The sequence below is a fragment of the Hemicordylus capensis genome, chromosome 6 (assembly GCF_027244095.1).
Source record: "Hemicordylus capensis ecotype Gifberg chromosome 6, rHemCap1.1.pri, whole genome shotgun sequence".
Taxonomy (NCBI): Eukaryota; Metazoa; Chordata; class Lepidosauria; order Squamata; family Cordylidae; genus Hemicordylus; species Hemicordylus capensis.
The window spans coordinates 74,822,263-74,846,966 of NC_069662.1; the positions used below are offsets into that span (position 1 = coordinate 74,822,263).

The 24,704-nt window shown below is 42.4% G+C and overlaps 1 protein-coding gene across 5 annotated transcripts in view; it reads right to left on the reverse strand.

The window, feature by feature from the left end:
• The window catches only part of ERP44 (endoplasmic reticulum protein 44), a 73,131-nt gene that overhangs the window by 27,103 nt on the left and 21,324 nt on the right, over window positions 1-24,704 (reverse strand). For 2 of the 5 annotated variants that reach the window (XM_053262841.1, XM_053262844.1), the window contains 3 exons: window positions 7,416-7,488; window positions 5,539-5,578; window positions 2,556-2,671 (listed from right to left, as the gene is read on the reverse strand). In XM_053262841.1, coding sequence (XP_053118816.1) covers window positions 2,556-2,671; window positions 5,539-5,578; window positions 7,416-7,488 — 229 coding nt within the window. Of the gene's footprint in view, window positions 1-2,555; window positions 2,672-5,538; window positions 5,579-7,048; window positions 7,157-7,415; window positions 7,489-24,443; window positions 24,566-24,704 lie in introns of those variants that run through there. The other 3 variants (XM_053262840.1, XM_053262839.1, XM_053262843.1) reach the window with 3 other exon arrangements.

A 24,704-nucleotide genomic window follows, 5' to 3' on the forward strand; every position in this document is an offset into this window, starting at 1 on the left:
GTGATTTGGGCTAAGGTCTCACATTGCTGTCTGATCCTAGGAAGGGGGTGACTGTCCTGACCCAGAGTTTGGAGGCAGTGACGGGCTGGATGTGGGCTAGCAAACAGCAACTTAACGTAGACAAGTTGGACATGCTGCTGGTCAGGACGACAGCCATTTAGGGTGAGATGATTCAACCTGTTCTAGATGGGGGCACGCATTCTCTGAAAGAACAGGTGTACAGTTTTGGGTACTGCTGGACCCAGCCCTGCTCCTAGATGCCCACGTGACAGCCATGGACAGGAGCACTTTTGCATAAGTTTGGCTTATGTGCCAGCTTTGGCCCTTATCTTGGGAAGGCAGATCAGACCAATTAGCCATGCCATGCCTTAGTTACATAGTTGGATTATTGCAACATGCTGTAAGTGGAGCTGCCCTTGAAAAATATCTGGAAACTAGAGCTAGTGGAAGAACACAGCTGCCCAGCACTTTTCTGAACTGCCCACTGGGAGAATATCACTACCATTAAGAGAGAGAGAGAGAGCGCTGCACAGGCTGCCAATTTGTTTTTAGGTCCAGTTCAAGATGCTGGTTTTGACTTTGAAAGCCATGAACTGTTTGGACCCTAGGTATCTAAAGGGCGATCTTCTCCCAAATTGTTCTGCATACCTAACAAGGTCAGAGAGGCCCTGCTCCACAGGCCATCACTGAAGAGAGTCTCAGTTGGTGAGTCTTCCTTATATAGGCCTTCTCAGTTGTTGCCAGAAAACTTTGGAACACCACTCCTACGGTTCTTTACCTGATTCCCGAAGGTAGGAAGGGAGGGCAAAGACTACTTTGTTTGCCTGAACTTTAGAACCCTAAGGGGGTCACACTTTTTTGTGCTGCCGCCAATTCTGCTCGACTACATTTGTTTTTATTAGCATGTTTTGTTTTATGGCTTCTTAATAATTACTATTTCTCCTGAGATATGCTTTTATTTTTATGCAAGACATATTGCTATAAACAACATAAATAAATATGGGCTCAAGACATTCAAGGAAAGTGTCTCATATGAAATACATTTCCCCACATACAGTAGCTTCACAAACTGCATGTAGATTTCAAAAAGGACATCTGGTGAAGTTAAAGTTAGCATGCAGGCAGCAGGCTATCATAGCCTGCATTTGAAACTATCTTTCATCCACAAAAACATAAAAAATGCAAGGACATGCAAGACTGTTTGAACTCATTCACAAGTCAAATAGAGTACATTTTAAATAGTTTCATTAAACCCTGACACTTGATACAAGTAGAGCCAACACAATCAGAGCTACAATATACTTTTAAAATTGAAAATATAGAAGTGCAAACACAGGCTATGTTATGACTTTTATTCATCAACAACATTTGTTATAGTTCATCAAATTTAAAATATTCTCAAACACTCTCTGATCATTTCTAAATCACTACTACCTGAAATTGATAGGCCTGCACACTGAATAATGTCAACCATACACCTAGAATTTTGAGGCTAGGGAGGAAGAAGTAGAACCTTCAGCTTGAGGGGATGGGAACACAGCTCAGAGGAAGAGCAAATGATTTGTATGCAGAAGGTTCCAGGTTCGCATCTCTAAGTGATGTTGTGAAATACCTGTAAAACCCTGAAGATCCCTGTCAGCCAGTAAAGATAAAACTGAACCTGATGGACCAATGGTCTGACTCAGCATAAGATAGCCTCTTATGTAACTACTAGTCATTAAGCCCGTTCCATTAACGGGCACTAGAAGAGGCTCCGGCTGGGCCCACCACCCACCGCCGCCCGCACCCGCCGGAGACATAGAATGACATCACTCAAAAGTCACAAACCCAATGATGGGTTAGAATGACATCACTCACAAATCAGTGATGGGTTTGTACTATGGGTTTTCTGTATTATTTTCTGTATTTCTAAGAACAGCCACACTTAAAATTAGACTTATTTTTATCTGATCAAAGGTCATAATAAACTGAACTAGCTAACTAGACTTATTTTATTTAAAGGGTACCAGTTCTTCTGGTTCAGCTGCATATTCACTTCTCTTTTTTTAAAAAAAAAATGCTGGTTGGTTTTTAAAAAAACACTTCAGAACCATCTGAAGTGCTTACAAGATTTGTGTTCCTAAAGGAAGATTTGTGTGCCTGAGGGAAGGCAGGCTTGCACATTGAGCTTTGATCTCTGCCAGCCACTGGAATCTTAGATGAAAGGAGCACTGAGTACAATCTGCCTTCCTTCCCATCCTGACTGGCTAAACTATGAAAAGGGAAGGAGGGAAGACAAAAGCTACACAGAGGAGGTAAGAACACTCAGATAAATATCTTACCTGGAACAAGACAGGGCAGAACTGGGGTCCACAAGGAAGCGCTCCCCCTGACATGCACTGCACCATTTAAACACAATTGGCCCTGTCCCAGAGCAAGTGGGAGGAGCTTAACCCATTCATTGATGCACTCCTCTACTGTCCTAGAATGTGGCGGAAAATACCCAGAGATGTGCTCCTCACTGCCACATACCCCTGCCATTTGAAAAACAGTTGAATAAAAAAAGATTGACTTACAATGCTGATCACAGTCTACTCTGGCAAACACAACCTGATTCTGATCTGGAAAGTCCTCCTTAATGACATTGGAAGCTTCCTCAAAGATAGGATGCAGCATTTGACTAAAGCGACACCTGTTGAAAGGGAGGACACCAAACAAGGATCAATTACTGAAAAATATCTGAAGACTGTAAGACATTAGAATGCATCCAGATACTACAATTCTTCTTCCCACTCCCTTAATGCCCTTGCTGTGCTATATAGAGTTTAGAGAAAAGACTTGGGCTGGCAGTCAGACTACCAGAGTATTTTATTCTATAGAGGCAGAGGAGGGTAGCGATTATGGAGAGTGAGAAAGGTAAATGGTGTCATTTTTCTCCATCCTGAAACCTCCCTGTATGGTGCAGCAAAGCAAGTTCTGTTTTTGTTTTAACTCCGTGACATGTACCCCCCCCCCGACTCACAATCCTAATCCCTCCACTTCAGAATGCTACTATAAAGGTATTAGGGCAACAGGAAAATTTCTTCTCTCCCTGGCCTCATTTCCCTTTCAATTGATAACTTTAACATTCCTAACTTAATTCCTGTCAACCACAGCTGAAAAAAAAAAGATAAACTTATACAGTCCAGCTGATTTATGATTCCTCCTCCTGAAGATGTTGGCCTACAACTCCTATAATCCCTGGCTACTGGACACAGCAGCTGGGGTTTATGGGAGTTGTAGTCCAAATACAGCTGGGGGGCCTAAATTGAGCAGGCCTGCTTTAGGTCCACTGTTCTCTCTCTCACCCTGGAGATCGGGAGCTGCCCGTAAACAATAATGGAGAAATCTAGAATTTTAATGCAGTTGTGACAGGAGTGTTTGTGTGTGTGTGCAGTGTGCAGCAGTGCATATCTGCATCCCTGCAAACAAAAGACAAGAAGTTCCTTGTTCAAGGCAATGAGCGGAGTTATAGTATTTTCTTATCTCTATGCCTTCAACGTTCTGTGTGGTCCCGGAAACAATGTTGGGCTTTTTTCTTTTCTTTTTAAAGAACAAATGTAAAACTATAGAAGTTTTTAAGTATCCCGAAAGTTCTGCTAAGTATGTCGAAGCCACTACTCTATTTTTGGGTGGCCCTGTTTAGTTTCCAAATGGATAGGCACTCAAACCGTTCCCGCCTGACTATATTACTAGGGAATGGCATATAGGTTCTATTCTGGTGATACTAATATCCCAGGATTTGATCCTGGGGAAGATCAGGAGGCAGCCTCAGGCTCTAGCCCTCCACCCTGTGGAGAGAACAGAATCCAGGGAGATACCATGTTTATTTGAATACAGGGGCCTAAGTTATGAAATATGACATATAATGAAAGGAGGAAATGTATGAAAGTATTGGCAGTATAAATTGCCAATCACAGTTTAGAATTAACCAATCAATGGGAGCTGCACTCTCTCCCATTCCTTTCTCTTTATCATATATAAAGATGTGAAGGCCTGGCCTGGGGGGACTGGAGGAAAATGAATGTTTCCATTCCCCAAGGCCAGAGACTGAAGAACTGCAGATTTTGGGAAAACCTTTTATAAAACACTTCCCCCTATCTTAGAATGATGCATAAAATGCTTTACAAGGCATGATTTTATATAATCACTTCCTGTCCAATGCTTTCAAAATGTTTGCAACTGTGTAATTCAAAGATGTTTTAGGTAAGACAATGAAAAGTATTAGATAATTATAATTATAATCCTTTATATAGAAAGCTATACATAACTCTCAAATCCCAGATGTATTTCAGCCTTTGCCCATCACAGGATGCACGGTCATCTTTATTAGACACACGCACGGACCTAAGCCATTCCTAGGACCTTTATTTGCAAATTGTTGCCTACGTTCATATTTTATCTGGATATTGATATACTCTTCTCCTGATTTGGCCCCTGTTCCTCTTGGAGAAATTAACCCACCTCAAAGAACACCAACACCACCACGTTTCACCTTCCTACAGAGAAAAAGGCAGCCCAGTTCTCTGCCTGCTTGTATGGAGAGAGAAGGAAGTCGAAGGGAGGCACAGATGCGGCAAGAGGCTTATTGTGAGCAGCAAAACTGGCAGGTTAATCTCTAGCACCAGGTATAGTTGTAATTGTTTGGCATACTTATGAAGTGTAACATTTATATATGCCTTATTTTTAAAAATGGAACATCTTAAGCACTAATTAAGCTGTACAGTTCATTCTGTGTCTTTAAAAGTATAACATGTTTAAATATAAAAATAAGTACATATAATTTCTCAGAATTTGTTTTTTTTCTGGGGGGAAACCCATGGTTTCAAGATTTATGAACATTTTAGACCTCTACTAGAGTTAAAACAAGCTAGGATATCAATCCTGTTTTGATATCATGGCTTGTCCTATTTCTAGTCAGTTCAACTGCGGTTCCCCTATTTGTATGCAACACAGGACTGTGATTGTTTCAAGTAAAAGCAGAAGATTTCACTCTCCTTTCATACATAAGAGGAAAGCTTGCAAGTCTACAGCTCTCTTAGCAATCAGAGTCTAAGCCATGATTTAATGGTAAATCTGAAATAGGTCAAGATTCCCCCGACCTTGCAAGGTTAAACCACTCTGCATTTCTCTCTACATCAGGCCTACTCAACTTAGTCCCCCCAGATGTATTTGAACTACAACTCCTACTGTCCCCAGCCACAGTGGCCAACAGCCAGGGATTATGAGAATTGTAGGCCAACATCTGCAGGAGGGACAAAGCTGAGCAGCCCTGCTCTACAGTGAGGGAGCCTAAAGCTGTCTCCACCTCTCCCTTGGGGTAGAATCCAATGGCATCATAGTGTAGGGTTGACTACAAGTACTTCTAGGAAGTGAAGTGTTTAATATCAGAATTTTAGCAATTGTATTCATATGTCACACTATAATTTGCAAAGCACTAATTTATGTTATCTAATTGCGTATGGAATTGTAAATTTTACTAACAGCACATGATCCTGGTTGTAGTGTAGAAACACTTACCAATCAGCATAAAAATTCACTAAAGCAACATCTGCATGGTCTGAAAGAAAACACAATATATATTAAAGTTGCTATTTCCCCCTGTTAAAAATGCTCATATCTAAGATGTATGGCTTCAAAGCCAAGCCTCAATCAGTGCAGGAAAGAACAGAGCAAATTTCTTGCCATCTTAGCTACCAGAAGAGGAAGTTACAGAACCTTGGATTTGGCACAGCTGAACTGATGTAATGTCAGAGCTTGTTTTATTTATTTTATTTGTATACCACCCTTACAAAATGGCTCAGGGTGGTTTACAATTAAGAACAAATCACTAAAACAATAAAGAGCTAAAACAAAAATTAAACACAATATAACAACAGTTAACAATTTAAAAACATTTTAAAACAAGAATTAAACAATTGCAGTAATTAAAACCCCCGAAACCGGGTTAAAATATTAAAACCGATTTTAAAACCCTGGAAAGCCAGACTAATGAAAAAGTCAGTTTACTGACATGGATCACTGCACTGGAAAAACAGGCCCAGTGGCATCCTTTTTGTACAAATAGGGAAGGTCATCTTTAGGGTCTATGGGTGGATGGGGAAGAAAGTTAGTCCAGTAATTCAGGTACTGTAACTAAAATAGTTACAACGCTATTTACAATACATTTGTATTGTAAATGTCTCCAAATGAGTTGGAGACCGGTATTATAAATAGTATTGTAACTATTTTAGTTACAGTACCTGAATTACTGGACTAAATTTCTTCCCCATCCACCCCTAGACCCTAAACAGGACCTTCCCTATTTGTAGAAAAAGGATGCTACTGGGCCTGTTTTTCCAGTGTAGTGATCCATGCAGATAAACTGACTTTTTCATTAGTCAATGCAAGCCCCATTCACTAAAGGATGAATGCGGTCAAAGCAAGACAAGCTTGGCACATTCTCAGTTCTCCTACATCTTGCCAGTGTGGTATAGTGGTTAGAGTGTTGGACTAGGACCAGGGAGACCTGAGTTCAAAGCTCTGTTCAGCCATTAAACTCACTGTGTGACTCTGGGCCAGTCACATACCTCTCAGTCTAACCAACAGGGTTGTTGTGAGGATAAACATAAACATGTACAATGCTCTGAGCTCCCTGGAAGAAGAGTGGGATATAAATGTTTAAAAATAATAAAAAAAATGTTAAGACTTACCAATAAAACTAAATCGGCATTCCTAATTTAGTCAGTCTAATTGCTCAGTAAGCCTAAGGAATTTTGGGGTTCACTCCTCTGACCTCAAAATATTGCATTACTCCTTCAAAATTCAGTACCTTGCACAGTTGTGGCTAAGAGACTGAGCTGTGAACCAGAACTCCCTATCTCAATCACCACCTCAGCCACCTCAGATACAAAATGCACAAAGTTTTAGATATTTCATTCAAATGTGTAGTAAAGTTAGACTGTGCCGAATATGTACAATATGTACACACTTTACATTAAGTGATGTGACAGTTCCCACCAAAATAAATTGGATACCAAAATGCTCTCACCTTTAGAGTTGCAGTATGAAAGCACTCCTATGGTGTTTTTGTTTTGTTTTTTAAAAATGGTGGTATTTAGCAGCGCAGTTCCTCCAAATACTAAAAGCAGTTCTTGAGCTCCGTTAATAAAAGAAAAAAGTAAACACAGGATTGTGCCATTACTTCCTTCTCAGTGATAGACCTAAATTGATTAAACTCTAATAAGCCATGAGTAAGTGTGTTCTGGATTGCAGTTATAACTGTCAAAGATATTCATCAAGATAGTCTTAATTTATTTTTTTAAACCCACTTTAGACTCTGAATGACAACTTCAGGCTCACCCAAAATAATTGAAACCCCAATTTTTTTAAGAAACCAACAAAATTTGAGTACTTACTTAAAGTATCATCTATGTTACCACCGTCAAGGCTTGTTATTTCACTTCTTGCTGGATTAAAAAGCCAGGACACCTGCAAGAGTACAGACGTTTTAAAACCTGTTTAGTATACCTCGCTAAGTTTAACCACAATATGTAACTGTCACATTTTAGCATGACCAAGAAAAATGTACAAACCAATTCAAGGGTCCCCATTACATTCTAGATCACAAATCTAGCACAGATCTGCAAGACTGTTGGGAGGGGGACATTGTCTGTCACCCCTCTCTCATAGCCCATTAAGTCAACATATAGTTTCAACATTTTACATTTAAAATTCTTATCTGATGAAAATACAAAATACAGTCACCAAATGCAATTGAACTCACTATCGTTTCATTTAACCCTTGCCCCCCCATTCTCTATTTGAAAGTTAGTGAAGTGTCACCATTCTCCACCTGAAAATTAATTTTAGTCCATCTAATTCAGACAAAAGGCTGCATTACACACCATAGAACAAGTATTTATTTTGCCACTAAGGTACTGGTTTGGAAGCCTCAGCCTCTGTGGGGATGTGTCCCGGCAACCCAGCTGATTGGCTGGGCAGCGGAGCGGAGGGACACACCTGATTGGCTGAGGCGCGTCTCAGTGGCGGCAGGGCCGGCCCGAGCGCGGCGGGCGGCGGCGGCGGGGCCGGACCGAACCAGCTGTGACAGTGGGGGAGGGAAGCAGTGGCAGTGGGGAGGAGACGCAGCTGGGCCCAGAAACAGAGACTGGGGCAGAAGATGTGTGTGTGTGTGTGGGTGGGTGGGTGGGGTGAGATGTAACTGCCAGCCCCAAAGAACGCACAGATGCTCTGTGCGGGTCGGCTAGTATATTTTTTAATTTTATATTCAAAATATGTGCATCCTGCCTGTCCAGCCCACTGCTGCTCAGGACAGCTTACAATAAAAATACCAAAATATATAGCAACAGAACAAGCATAAAAGCAAAACAATGGAAAGAATATGGCAGACAAGGCTAAAACTGGAAACCCAACTAAAATTCTATAAAATTTCTTTTTAAAGGAGGATCGTCAGATTATTTTTAGAACTAAACAAGATGGGAGTCTTGTTTATGAAGGCTCCCTTTGGAAGAGCATCCCAAAGACTGGGGTGAGGGTACTACTGAGAGCACTCTCCCCCTGGTCTCCATCAACTGAATCTGCATCAGTGGTGAAGCCAAGAGCAGGGTCTGGAATGAAGATCTGAGGATCCTGGCAGATTCATATGGATGATTTCAGTCCAGAAGGCACACCAGTTTCAAGCCTGAGGCTTTGAAAGTCAAGATCAGCACCCTGAGTCTGGCCTGAAAGCAAACTGGCAGCCAATGAAGTTGCCACAGGATAGGTATGATAGTTGTGCAGTGAGTAGCAACTAGCACCTACAAGCATCTTTGCAGTAGCATCCTGAACCAGCTGAAGCTTCCAAATAGTCTTTAAAGGCTATTTCTTATTAAAGGAGTCCCATATAGAACACATTGCAGTAAACAAATCTGGATGTAACTGATGCATAGTAACAGAGGTCAGATCCAGTTGCTCCAGGTAGGGCTGCAGCTAGTGTATCATCCACAGCTTATAAAACTGACTCCTGGATGCTGACGCCATCTGGGTCCAGTTGTTGGTACAGAAAGTGTGCAATAAGTGTAAAATAAATACCTGACAGGGGCTTAGTAGGGAGGTGGGGAGGGAGCTCCACTTTAAAATGCTCAATTGTGTGCACATCTACTTGGAAATATCACTGGGTTCATTGGAAAGTACCCTCAAGCAAGCATGCATAGCCTTGCAGCTTTAATGTCAATTAACCTGAAGATGGCCAATAAGGCCTGAAAAAGTCAATTGAAAGAAAAAAGTGTATTAAACTTAGTAGAAAATGGGATTGAACTATATAGCATGCAAAGGTACTCCATGTGCAGAGCATAGTAACAGGAGCTAGTTGCAGAGGAAAGAGGAAAAACCAAGGAGCAAAAAAACCAGGTGGCTCACCTGTAACTATTTATCTGGTAGAGATCTATCGACATCCATAAGAATGTGGTTCTGTGCCTGTGCAGGACCCTCGCAGTAGTATGCAGCAGCTCGTTGTAGCAACTGAGCCCCGCCTCCAGTGTGCTATTTAAAGGTGGGCTGAGCACCATGTTCCTCGGTTCTTGGACGACTGCTATGGAAGACAATCATCTGTGAGTTCATAACTGAAGGAGAATAGCATGTACACTCAAAACACACATAGCAGAACACTACTGCAGAGCGATGGTTCGGGAGGGTTTTATGGATGTCGATGGATCTCTGCCAGATCAATATACAGGTGAGCAACCTATTTATCTGGACTGAGATCCGTCGAGCTCCATAAGAATGGGTATTTAGCTAGCTCCCAATGGAGGAGGGTGAAGTAGTAGCTATTGTAACACCCGCTTTAAAACGCTTCTTCCAAAGCTCGCCTCAGCAGCAGAGCGCACATCTATGGCACAATGCTTGATGAAAAGTAAGTCAGTGGACCAATTTGCTGCTTTGCAGATGTCCATGAAGGTTACCCCTGACAGGTGTGCAGCCGATGAAGCACAGGCACGGGTAGAGTGGGCCTTGATTGATTCAGGTGGTTTCACGTCCTTGTCTTGTGTAGGCCAGCATAATGAGCTCGACTAGCCACTTGAACATTCTTTGTCTGGAGATGCAGTTGTCTTTATTAGGACCTTTGCATTCTACAAAGAGGTGCTTCGTGGACCTAAATTCTTTAATATGGCCCAGGTAATATAGAAGTGCCCTGCACACATCCAAAGAGTGCATTGCACGTTCCAAAGGTGTAGAAGGATCCCTGAAGAATGTGGGGAGAACAATATCTTGAGTAAGGTGAAATTCACATACCACCTTGGGTATAAGGTCAGGATCCAAATGCATGAGCACCTTTATCAGGATAGATCCTGGTGTATGGGGAGTCAATCCTCAAAGTTGTCAGTTCACTAACCCGCTCTGCTGTAAACGGCCAGTACGAAGGCCGTTTTTAAAGTTACCAAGTTGATGGAAGTAGTACCCCTTGGTTCAACTGGGCTCTGGCTGGGTCAGTGCTGAGAGAACCAGGGATATGCTCCACGGTTACATAGGAACATAGGAAGCTGCCATATACTGAGTCAGACCATTGATCCATCTAGCTCAGTATTGTCTTCACAGACTGGCAGCGGTTTCTCCAAGGTTGCAGGCAGGAATCTCTCTCAGCCCTATCTTGGAGAAGCCAGGGAGGGAACTTGGAACGTTGATGCTCTTCCCAGACAGCTCCATCCCTTGAGGGGAATATCTCCTAGTGCTCACACTTCTAGTCTCCCATTTCTACAGGAGTACGATTAAGTTCTACAGGAGTCCTGTAGGTTCTACAGGAGTACGATTAGGTGGGTATATATTCATGAGGCCTTTTAGGAAAGCTCTACTTTCCAGGTGAGATAAGAGAGTTTTACCATCACAGCCTGGATGTTTGTAAGAAAGTGCCACCAAATGAACTTTAAGGGACACATTAGCCAAACTGTGTTTTCAAGGTAGTCAAGCAGAGGAGTACATCCTTAATGGTAGCTTGTTTAGGGTGAAAACTGTGCGCCCTGGCATAAGTTTTAAAACAAAGCCATTTGCCAAAGTAGTTACGCCTGGTGGAAGGCTTCCTACAGTTGAGTAATATGTTACTCAGAAACAGATTCGCCTAGCTGTCAGAGTATGAGAACGTATGGGTGTAGGATATGACTGTCTTGTGTGGAAAGATCTAGTTCTTGTGGCAATCTCTGGTGCTGGTTTTTCAATAGCTTGAGTACCTGTGGAAACCATGGAGCCTTGGCCACCATGGAGTCACTTGAATACAGGATGTTGGAGTAGTCATGAGACATGCCACCATGCAACTGATCAATGGGCGTGGTGGGAACATATACGGCATCACCTGTGACCAGTCCATCTGGAAGCCGTCCCAGTGATTGTGGGTCATGACCCACCCTTGAATAAGAACAGGTGCACTTTGTGTTTTCTGAAGTTGTGAACAGGTGGGGCTTATCTAGATGTTGAAGAAGGGAGCAAGATATTCCCATTCGTGTTGCTGCTGTTGCGCAAACATGTGACTCAGATCGTTCACTAGGACGTTGTCTACGCTTTTTATATGGATGGCTATCAGGTAAACCTGATGCACCAACGTCTGCGAGCGCACTGGGTCCGTGACACTGCTCCACCCTGACAGTTGATGTAAGCCAGGGCAGTGGTATTGTCCAACTGCACCTGCACAACTTTGCCTTGTAGAAGTGGTAGGAAGGCCTTCATCTCTTGGAAGAATACTAGCAACTCCAAGAAGCTGATGTAAAACTGAGTTTCTTGTGGTGTCCACTTGCCTTGAATGTGATGGTTCTCACAGTGAGCACCGCAAGTAGAAACGTGTCATCAACCAAATTGAGGGAGTCAGTGTGTGAAAAGGAACCCCCTCTAAGAGATTCTGGTCGTTTGACCACCATGAAAGGAAGTGTAGTATCTGAACTGGAATTTCCAGATACTTGTGCTGACTGTCTAAGTTTGGATGGAAAACTGATAGAAACTAAAGTTGTAGCTTTCACATTTTCAAGCGTCCATAATGTACTACTCTGTTGCTGGATGCCATGAGGCCCAAGAGCCATTGAATGAGTTGAGCTGGCTATGATGGACATTGTCTGAATTTGTGGATCAGGTCCCAGATACACTTGTACCGATCTTTCGGTAAGAAGCCTTCTTGGTCTCTGTGTTCAAGATAGCTCCAATGTAGTTGTTGATACGCACCGGTTTTAGATGGGATTTTTCCCAACTGAGCTGGATCCCCAAGTTTTGGAGGAGATTTAAAACATATTGTTTCTGAGAAATAAACTCCATTTGATCTTTTGAGGTCAGGAGTCAAGTATGGATATATAGCTATACCCTGCGTCCTCAGATGGGCCACCACCACCACAATACATTTGGTAAATACCTTTGGGGCGGTAGACAGACCGAAGGGTAAAACCTTGTATTGGTACACTTGTTCGCCTACAGTAAATCTTAAGTACTTCCTGTATTGTTCCCTTATGCCAATATGAAAATATGGGTCTTTCAGATCCAGCATTGCAAGCCAATTCTCTTGATAGAATTGATGGTAGGATCTTCAGCAAAGCTATCATGCAAAGTTTTCTTACATGGACAAGCTTGTTCAGGAAGCGTAGGCCAAGATGGGGCGGATCCCACCATCCCTCTTTGGGATCTGAAAATGACGGAAGTAAAAATCTTCCTGTCTGCATGACCACCACACAGGGGTGGTTTCACCCTTTCCCTACAACTCCTTCACTTCCTCCTGTAATGACAGGGAGAGTTGAGTGAAATTCATTCCTGAAAAGTATGAGGTCGTTTTGAACTCTATGGTGTATCCCAAGATATGATCTTCAGGATCCAGTGGTCCGATGTTAAGCAGTGCCATGCAGGGGCATGGTGTCCCAATTTGATGGAATCGTGAACTGGCGGAAGGGATGGAATTGCAAGGCTGGTGTAATTGCTCGCTTGCCAAAATGTTAATGCCTCTGGTGGCTGGAATGGGGAGGAGTGTAGAGGTGATGGTGGGCGGTTCTGTTCCTCAAAGATGATTTTGAGGCACCACTTGTTTCATGTGTTGGGACTGGGTGATTTCCCCTTTTCCTTGACAGGGGTGCTTATGATATGGGTAGTATTGTTTTTTGAAATCACAGGGCTCATGTTGTCTAAACGAGGGCTTCTGTCTGGAGTAGTAGCAATACATTTGGCATGAGGGTTTTGAAAGTGGTAGGGCTATCTGCGTTGATGTAGACACAAGGGTTGAGGCAATGGTCTGCGTAGCAACAGAAGTTAGTATAACTGGTCTGCACGGTAAAGCAAATGCATCCCCACTTGCCAAGATGTTCGTCACTAAAGAAGAAGAGAGGGGATGGTAAGATTTTGAAGGAGTACATTTCCATGGTCTTCCTTCCTGACAGTCATATGGAGTGCCAAGGGAGGAGGCTCCTAAAGCAGCCATAGCAAGAGTTGAACCTGCTGCCAAAGGGTGAGAAAAACCGCAGGAGTGCCAAACAGATTGCCCTCTCTGGAGGATGAATCTAATACTGGCAGCAATATGCATGCAGTGGAGGGGGTCCAATCCTGCAGCTCTGTTCAAATCTTCTTCTTCGTCAACACTGAATGTTGGCATCAGCATCTGACACTGAGGCGAGACCTGTCTCGATGCCGACAGCACAGGTGTATTCAGCATCAATATCTAAGCTGGAAACTGAGGAGCAGGTGTCGAAGGTGCCGAGGAATCAATCGATCAGTGTTGGAGCTGGTGACAGAGATCGAGCCCTCGATGTCGAATGTGTCTGTGTCAAAGGGCGGTCGGCGTCAAGAGAGGTTCATTTGTCTGGTGGATCAGGAGATTTCTTTCATATCAAAGGAGTTGATGCTGAAGAATAGATATCAAGGATATTTTGTTACTTTGAGGGTCATATATCCGACGTAAGCTGTTGCAGACCTGACAACAACAGTATACGGTCTTTGCTCTTTGATTAGTTTCAAACTTCTTTGGTCTTGGGGACGATGGGCTAGCCTCCGAGGCCGACTTAGAATTTTTCAAAGCCGAGCTCCGGAGCTCGCCCCCGTGTTAAGGGTGGCGCTTGCATCAATCTCCCCCTCCGACAAGGACGCCAAAATGGCGTCGGCGGCATGAGCGCGCTCCATTGGCTGGGCTGCCGGGCAAAAGAGAGGGGGGAGAAAGGGCGGGAGATTGCAAGCTGCGAGGGGGTTAGCAGAGGAGATAGGCTGTATGAGCGGAGACTGACAGAGGAAGGGAAAAAGGGCAAAAGCAAGGAAATCGAGAAGCAAAAGAACGAAGCTTTAGGGGAGCTCTCTCTCTACTGCCGATCCTGGGCTAAACTGGGGATTAGTGCTCATCCTAGCCTCCAGGAAAACTTGGCTGTGACAACTTCCTGTCGACTCTGTTTGCATAAAGGAAGAACCCTAACTGAAGGATGGGCTCCGATTACGGTGGAAAAAACCAGACATATCTGGCAAGTAGAAATGTTGTGTTCCTCTCCAAGGCAGATGAGACACAAATCATGGAGGTCTTTAGAGGAGAGTTTAGCTTTACATCCCTTGCACCTCTTAAAGCTCAGTTTCTCCTCAGCAATAGCAACAAACAGAAGCATTGTCCAAAGTCCATTCCAAGGGTCAAAAACGCCAACGCAGACCAGAAAACAAATAAACAAGTTGAATAACCAAAAGAACTGTACATTTTTTGTTTTTTTAAAGATGAACTCACAAAGCAGAAACACTTTCTGAAGAACTTTCCAACAAGGAGTAACAGACTGAGGTCCGAATGCAACAATGGTCGGAAAAGAACTGAGAAAAATGGCACCAACCCGCCTTTAAATACCACGCTATAGGCGTGGCTTGGTCACCACTATGAGCTGCGGCATTCTACTGTGAGGGTCCTGAGCAGGCGCAGAACCCCATTCTTATGTAGCTCAGTCCAGATCCAAAGGCTGATTGATATTCAAACACCAGCAGTACTATTTTTGTGCACCCAAGTGGTCTTTTTGGGACTGATATTTCAAAAACAGCAAACCTATGCACCACATAGCAAGACACTCTTGAAATAAAGGAGACTTAAAACTTATGACATGATATAGAGGTCTGGCAGTTCAAAGAAAAAAAATTAAGTACTACATCAGGTATGAATAATAATAATAATAATAATAATAATAATAATTTATTTATTTATTTATTATTATTATTCAATTTCTATACCGCCCTTCCAAAAATGGCTCAGGGCGGTTTACAAAGAGAAATAAATAATATGGCTCCCTGTCCCCAAAGGGCTCACATTCTAAAAAGAAACATAAAACACACACCAGCAACAGTCAAGGTATTTGGATTGCATCCAAAGTTTGGTAAGTGAAGCATTTAAAAGGTTTAGGTAACTTTAGAAAGAAGAATAAGCAACACACAAAAAGAACAAGTAGTTCTAAGGAAAACTAAACTTCTGTTTCTTTTAACATGAAGGACCCCCTTTCATATGCTGTCAATTTGGTTTGTATCCACCTGTCAGCACCAGTGTTCCTTCTAACAGGGATTCCCAGATGTGTTGTCCCAGAATCCCCAGCTGCAATGGCTTGTGCGTTGGAATTATGGGAGTTGTAGTAAACAACATCTGGGAATCCCTGTTCAAGGGAACACTGGTCAGCACATGGATTACAAAGGGGTGTTGCCTATACCTTAGCGGCAGCCTATCCATCCATCCATCCATCCACACTTCTATACCGCCCAAAACTCACTTCTCTGGGCAGTTTACAAGTTAAAACATTAGTTAAAATAAACAACAACAACAAAACGCACATCTTAAAACAGTAGTTAAATCAAAATAAATGACAGTGAAAGTTAAAACATTACAACAATTTAAATTTTTAAAACAACATTTTAAAACGATGATAAAACTGTTAAAACAATATTTAATTAAAAGCCTGGGTGAATAGGTGTGTCTTTAAAGGTGTGTCTTTTAAAAATTGTCAGAGATGAAAGGCTCTTATTTCAGCAGAGTGTATTCCAATTTTGCAACACAGATTGGAAAATAATAATATCCCACTGGGGTCCCCAAGGACTAATTCCCATGTACTGTGAATGTGATTTGTATCTCACCACATATAAGGGGGACACAGATGGACAAAAAGTGATCTGATAAAATTCAATTAGGAAAGTAGGCTTAATTTTTTTAAAATTTATTTTTCAATTTTGTATACCAGTGTTCCCCGCAAGGCACACACATGTGCACACGCGCACATGTTTTTTGATGTCCACTCAATGAATTTTAGATCCTGCTCAGGTTGAATTAGGAAGGACCCATTTTGAATGCACATGTGCACACACTGCCTTGATACTGCCGCTCAGAACAAAACTCATTCCACACACAGATGAAAATAATTAAGGAGAACACTGTTGTATACTGCCCTGAACTTCCATCTCTGGGCGGTTTACAACACAAATTAAAAATAAAGAATCAGACATACAATTTAAACCCACAGTCTAGTTAAAAGGGTGGGGAGAGAGTGTCAGAGATGGAGAGGCAGGGTTGATAAAAATGGAAAATTTTTTATTTAAAGATTTAAAAAAATCAGATTTTTAAATTTAAATGGGAGTTTTAAAAAATTCATAAACGACCTAGGTCAAAGATGATATAATGAATATTAAACATAACCCCTAATTATATTCTATGAACATGTTAACAGAAGTATAAGGTGATGAGAGATAACAGACTGTTGATGCAACTGCCTCGGGGATTATTGGTTGACACACCCAGTTCAGGAGAATGTGGGGAATTTAGCTCAAAAGGACAGTTCCAAGCAGTTTTAATTTGTGCAAGTGTCTGAACTCAAGAAAATCAGCTTGAGAAAGAGGTTTTAATCAACAAATGGAGTTTAAGAAGCAATAACTCTAGGTTACTAGGCAGTCCTAGCATAAAAGTACTAAAAATATGTTTAAAAACAAACTATTGTAAGGCACGTTTAGCTTAAAGTTCCAAATTATGTGTAAATTCCCAGGCAGGCAAGAGAGAGTTACTTTAAGATGGGGGGGGGGGAGGTTTCAGCAATTAGAGGGATAGATTCAGCCCTGAAGGAGCTGGGCAAGAGGCTATATCATCTGTCCTCACAAAGTTATGACTCAGGCAACTGGAGACTAGTGTCCCTCCGGGGAGGCAAAGTGGAAAGCAGGACAGTTGTAGGAATTAGTGTGGAGGGATGCAGACGAGAATGGCTTCTCGATGGACCCAGCTTCCTATGCCTGCTAGGTAAACTGGCTGGATTGGTACACGGATCAATCCAAGTAGTGATTTCAGCTCAGGTGGCCTCAATAGATAGGGGCATACCAAGGTGGTCTGCTGGAGTTCTTGTTGCAGTGGAGTCCGAAGTGTACAATACACAAGGAAGCACACTGAGTCATGGGGTTAGGGATACTTATATCCCAAAACATGCCTTGGGGGCACTTTGCTGTTGTCATGCTCTGCTGAACAGGGGAGTCCAGACAGGCTTTTTTGGAATGCATTGTGTCTGATCCTCCTTCCTGAGTAGGAAGGCGTGTGTATGATTGTAGGCTGATTGTAATGAAAACTAGGGTATGCAGGTGCATCAAAAGAGTATCGTGCGCTGGGACTGAATCTCCCAATAATTCTATCAAAAGTTTTGATGTGCACCGTTTCAAAGTTATGTCACTGACTCATCCCTATTGTGAGGGAGGCTGCTGCTGCACTCATCTCTTTCTGCTTTCCCAGAGGTGGGGGGAAGGCTGGTGGCAGCCCGTGTCCGGCCGCCCCTGTGCCCCTGGCCCTGCCTCTGTGTCTGATGTTAGACCCAGGGGGCCGGCTCCACTGCGCTGGCAGCAAGGCCAGGAAGCAGGGAGAGTCACTCTTGTTGTGCTGCCAATGTGGCACGCGCCGATTTCGGTGCAGCCCCATTTGGGAGCAAAATAACGCCGTCCCCCCACATCTGATGCCAGACATGGGTTGTGTGTCTGGTGGCCCGGGTTCTTTGAACCCGTTCGCCCAATAGTGGCTCTACCCCTGTGCTTTCCCTTCCTGGCCTAATTGCTTCATTAGCATCAGATGTTTTCTCTCTTGCAAGAGAATGCGGGGAGTTTAGATTTCATTCCAAGGCTGAAATGAGCTTTATTGCCATACAGTCACGTAGCTAGTTCTGGAGTCTGCTTAGGTAGGCCCCCATCATAGAAAGAGGGAGTATGAATCTAATCCTCTTTCCAATTTGTAGTGCTTGTAGCCAAATCTGGGGGCAGCCAGTCCACTGCCAACTAAGCGACTTGTCCCCATGTATAACAGACTGAGAGCTCACTTTGCAGTGCAGCTCTCGAGTATAAACAAAGTGCAGTCTCCAAGCCTGGAGATGCAGCTGCAACCAGGGAGGCTTCTGGGAGCAGGAAGAATAAGCTCAGCTAGAAACAAGACCTATTCTGCAAGTGGTGTACATGCTGCGTGTGCGCGCGCACACACACACACACACACACACGCCCTTGCTCTCCCCCTCAAAAGTGCAAAGACAAAGAAGGTCAATAAATAAACAGAGGATTTGGGGGGAAGGAGTAGATCTGAGCAAGTCTGGATATAAATGCATCAAATAGGAAGTGAAACAAAGTGAACAGAACATATTTATGCAGTACTGAGGAAACAGTTTGAGTGTATCCTCCACTGCTGAAGGGAAAAACCTATCATGTCAGCAGGTGGTAAAAGTTCCTGTACCTGTGGGTAAAACACACATGTGTGAGGAAGGCAAGCAGTGCAACGACAAAATGCAAGGCCTGGTTGCCCAAATGAAACAGCATTATGAGATGTTTGTACCTATTATAATGTGTACCTACCTTCTAAAAATGAAACCTACATCTCTAAATATGTATTAAGTTTACATTCGACAACAAGAATGAGAAAATGATTAGATAATATAGAAAATGATTAGATAATCTTAGTAATTTAAATTGTGATTTAAATAATTAAAATCGAGTCCTGTGAAGCGATTTGCATTGTGATTTAAATCAAATCAACCCTGTGGGGAGGCTCTTATTTCATCAGAGAACACATTCCAGTCTTAGGGCAGCAACAAAGAATGAGCTAGTGGCAACTGCAGACAAACCTCTCTGGATGATCTCAATGGGTGGAGGGGCTCGTAGTGAAGAAAACATTCTCTTCCATTCTAAACATTACTTTAGTAAAGCCATGGAAAACAGAAGCTAAAAGTCAGGAAGGAGAAACAGGCTGTGATGGTATAATGCAGTGATATTCACTATTTTCTAAGTAGGGAACACTTTGGCTCTTATACTGAAGGATTTTTGCCATGGGAAGTGGAATTGGAATCTCACTCTAGAAGTGCCAGAGTGCTCCTATACTCTCCTTATGAAGCAGCTACATTCAGAAACAAGAAGCCACTTGCCAGGACTTGCTCTTCCCAACTCTGGCTTCAGAACTCTCAGTGGGCAAAATCATCAAATGCCCTTCATTGGTTTTACCATTATTATGGGGACTTCAGAGACTAACACCACAGTAAATACTGGATCAACTTTTTGTAAACCAATAGAGGCTTATGCTAGAGCAGCGTTTCTCAACTACCAGTCCATTGACTGCTGCCAGTCCGCAAGGCATTGGGTACTGGTCCGTGAGGCATCACTAATAAAAATCACACCCCAAAAACAATTTTGGGCCAGCAAGAGCTCTCCGGAGCTCATTTCCAGGCAGCCCTTGCTATTGGCTAACATACATTTCACTTCCTTGAAATGAACATTATCCAGCAGAGAAGGCTGCCTGGAAATGAGCTCCGGAGAACTGCCCAAAATTGTTTTGGGGAGGTGCCTGGGGGTAGGGGTGAGTGGGGGCAGGGTGACACCCTTACTAACTGCTGGTCCAGGAAACTGTGCATGAATAATGCACTGGTCCATGACTCCAAGAACATTGAAAAACACTGTGCTAGAGCATAAACCTGTTTTTTTTAATTTAAAAGGGGCATTAAAAAATGAAGATGTTATCCAATTGGGAAAAAAAGGTATAGGAGACATGGAAGGTGTTTTGATTTTGGAGTAATTTAAACTGTTGTATCTTAGCCATTATTCAAGGGATCAGCACCAAATTTGGAAGGTTAGTGTTGATGTCTGCATGTGGTCAGGTAGATTTGACAGACAATTTTGCTTTTATGTCCTATAGAATGTGCTGAAACAACTCATCTTAACTATACTGCACTGCTGTGCCAATATAATATACTGGCAGAAGATCTGTTCAAATGGGCAGGGGCTGGGTCTCCGGCAGGGCACAAAGTATCCAAATTAGCTTTCTCCTTTGCATCTAGGTCATGGATTTTATTAAGGATAAAATCATCCCTTTGTTTCTGTTGTCATTTGATCTGAATCTGGCCTAGAAAATGTTACCCAGTGTTTTTCAAGATATAGTAGTTACGTAGTTCTCTGTTCCATGAAGGAACTGTATCTTCAAGAAAGGGATTATATAACTGAACTGAAGTACAATAAATCAAAAAGGAAGGAACAAAGAAGGTTATATGTGTGAACTACTTTTCTATTAGAGACTGGAATGCCAATATTTCTCCAAGTTATGGTTTTCTGCATAGTCATGAAAATTTTTAGAATAAAAGGTGTAAATTCAGATGGATGTAGTCATGATGGTATGACTTTAGGATTGAGATTAAATGTCTGACATCAAATCTATTTCACAGCTAACGGTAAACACTTGGAGTGGACAAATGTAGGATTCTACAGAATGAGAAGTGAAACTATTTTATTTATTGTTAAATTTTTATACCATCTTTCATTAAGCATCTCAAGGTGGTTTACAAAAGTTAATACTCTATGAAACGTTTGTATTTTCACTGAATACTGGTGCAGCTATAGCACCAGTTCTACAAAGCTCAATTGCACATTTCAAGCTTCAGAATCTTGCAAGTTTTCATGCTTAGTTAGAAATTTCAGTTTCTACTCAAGACAGCATGGACTACTGAAGACTGTTGGGTTTCAAGGATTTCCTTTCATTAAGCAGACCACAAGGCAGAACTATCAAATTACTAAATATATCTTAGTAACTTGCATTAGCATGTAGCAACCATAACTATTTATTGTGGTTTTGTTTTCACAAAGCAGAATTACAGTGGAATTCAGCAGTGGCTTCTCCTGTGGTTAGCTCTCTTCCACAGAAAATTGATAATCCTATTTAGAGTAAATACTGAGAACTACATGCATAGGTGTTTGTTCTACTACAATCTGGAGTCAATTTACAATGTTAGAAAATCTACTTCAGATCCTTAGCATAACCCCATGTGCCAAGTATCTATCCATACATATAATTTGCCAAAACATACCCATGGCTAATCTCATGCCTGGCCTCTAGGCGGCAAGAGGAAGCGCCGGAGGCCTGGCTGCAGGGCGAGAATGGCTGAAGGGATGTGGGGGAGAGACAGGGAGAACTAGGGGCGCAGATGCTCTGCACCAGGTCAGCTAGTAACATATTACCCTGTGTGGCAGTTCAAATTGAAGCATGTCTCTAGGGACATGTACTGTTGGTATGGAGAGACAGCATATTTTTGTACCGGTGGACTCCATCTGTGGGCTGTAATGGTCAAATAAGTTTGAAACAGCTACAGCAGTTTGACAGTTGCAAATTCTAGACTGGCACAGAGAACAGACTTCCCTAACTCCCCACAAAAATTCTGAATTCTTAGATAAGAGTGTCAAGGTTTTGTTTATCAAGGTATCACAGCAATAGAAGCAGAATGAAACTTCAAGCTTCGTTGGATATATTAATGATGCTTGCAAGGTACATGAGCTACTCTGGTATACTATTTGCAATACAGGAATAGAAGTCAATTGAGTTATAAGAAGCAGGCTAGATTGATTAAATCAGCAATTTAAATCACCAAGCACGAAAAGCCAATTTAGATCACGGACTTAAATCAAATTTTCCATCTATCAGGTATTTCCTAAATAAAAGTGCATACTAATTAGCTGATTGGTATGTAGTCATAAATATTTATAATTAGAGCATTAACTCTGGGCCTCTGGCAGAGATCAACTAGGTACTAGGCATAAACTAGGAGTAAAAGGTCATTTGGATGCAGCAGTGATGACATCTGCGATGACTTTCCAATCCCTGACCCCCAGAGTCAAGCCATAACATATTTACATGAACTGTTATGCTGTATGTCATCTAATGCAAAAGCTGCTTTTCATAAGTATTAAGAAATGATGATAAAATTTGAATTGATTGCAAACCTGTTTTAAACCAGGATATTTGTGAGACACAGACTTAAGAGTAACCAACCAACCAACCACTCACTCATTTTAGTTTCATCTCAGGAAAGTGGCTCTAGTTTGCCTGACACTGCCCTATAAATAGAAGCTCTTGCTTCTGCAAATTAGGTTTCTGTTTTTAAGCAGACTAAAGTCACATGTGCAAAGACACAGGCTGGACAGTAGGACTGTTTGTGGTGGGACTGGGTTAAGGCAGATGAGTTAGTTAAGATGAAGACACAATATAGGAAAAGAAGCTGAGTAGAAAAACAGTGGAAAGGAAAAAAAGACAGTATTCAGTACACAGCTTCCTGCATTCTTCCACACATTGTGTCTCAGGAAAACTGTCACAGTTTTTGGGCATAAGAGACCCCTTAATCTAAGAATATTTTTGGGGAAAAATCCTTCCCTGGGGGTGGGGGGAGAAAATACATGTCAAGTGTAAGTGCAACAGAGATAAAGGGTCTAGTTGCAAGAATGACATTATTTAAAAAACCTATTGGGGGAAAATTGCTGATGATTAATCTGTATGTCTGCAGATTAACAAAAACCAGGTATTATGCATGATCTTCTAGATTAGTAAAATAAGTTATAAAAAACTACACACAACATTCTAGATACTATAAATCTTAGCAGTAAATTAATGTTTGCACTCGATTTACACTATCGCTTAACAAATATACAAAGTAGTATCAGTGGGAAACTTGATTTAAATAAATGATTTAAATCAGGTTTCTCACTTGGGGATTTAAATTGATCCACACTGATAACAAGAAACCTCTCCAATTTACTTTAGCAATTCCAGTAGATGCAAGGTGTCATGACACTCAATATTCAGACAAATAGTGCAAAATTTTATTGGTGACACGTTGGGCTGGAATTCACAGAAGGGGAACAAGAGCTTTAACTGAGCCCACAGCATTATAACACAACTCAATCCCCAAAATACATGATCATATCTCAGAATGAGCAAAGGCCACTTCAATTGTTGTATCAACAGTATTTGATTTTATATGAGCCATTTTATATATAAATATGTATATTTATAAATATTATTTATAAAAGGGGCAGAAAAGGAGTACATGCTCTGTGGTTTCTACCTTCCCAGTGACACAGGGACAAAGCCTCTTTGCAATTGGGATTTTTCTTTCTTTGCCTTCCAGTACAGTGGAGGGGAGGGCATGACAACGGGCAAAGGAAAAGGCCCTTCTATGGTTTGGGGTTTCCAACTGTGACAGGTACGTGGAAGGGGAGGCAAAGTATCTATGTCTTTCTGGGGACAGAAAGGTTGGAGCCCTGCCTAGTTGGCCGGGCGCTCCGTGTCCATTATCCTTGGTTTGATTACTGCTATCGCCTGGTCACAGTCCATAGCAAGTAGGAGAGTGGGGGGGAAGGCCAGGAACGACAGTTTAGTCTAGATGGCCCGTTTCCAGGAAGACTGAAAATTGTCCTGCAGGGTCAAAGGAGCCAGGCCCTGAAGGATGAGGGATAATTTTAGCCAGAGGTTAAGAATGGTCATCCATACTCTGGCCTCAACCTTTATCATGCCTGTTTCCAAGTGTAGGGCAGCATTTGAGACACAGTGTGGCACTTGTTGGGCCGCTCTTAGAAATTTGGACTGAACCCACTCCAGTGAGGCAAAATTGGAGGGGGCCCCCAATTGGGCACCATAGAGGAGTTGCACCAATGGCTTGGCCTCAAATAATTTGAGCGCTGAGGGAACATACTGGCAACCTCTAATCCGTAGAAATTTTAGAATGGCGGTGAAATTTTAGAATGAGTGGTGAGGGCAACATGGTTGCAATGGGCCTTTCCTGAGCCCGAGGCATGTAGGACTACCCCCAGATATTTGAAACTAGTGACCTGTTTGACCTTGTTGCCTTCTATACAGGGCCAGGTCTTGGGTCTTCTGGAGAAAGCCATAACTTTAGTTTTTTGGTGACTGATTGCCAGTAGATCATTCTTGCAGTACTAAGCTAGAACCTCAATGCTCTTCTAAGATCTACTGGAGTCCTTGAGAGGATTGCTGCAGTAGCAGCATAGAGCAGGGTGGAAATGCTTCTATCCGCCAGCTTGAGGGAATGAAAGTCTGGGCTACTAAGGCAGCTCACCATATCATTAATGTAAAAGTTGAACAGGAGCGGGGTCAGGACGCAGCCTTGTTTAACTCCCTTCTGTGTCGGGTTTGTATGGTGCCCTTGAAGGTCGCACCTTACCTTGAGGATCATATCTGCATGAAGAATGTGGATCAGATAGAGCAGGTGTCAGCTGATCAAGGAAGATTCTAACTTCACCCATAGCTTGACTCGGGGGATGGAATCAAATGTAGCCACAAGATCTATGAAGGCAGCGTAAAGGGAGGCCAAGTTGCTGGAAGAATATTTTTCAATGAGTTGCTAGAGCACCAGACACTGGTCAGCTGTGAATCTACCCTCCCTAAAGCTGCTTGCTCCTCTGCAAACAGATTTTCTTGGTCT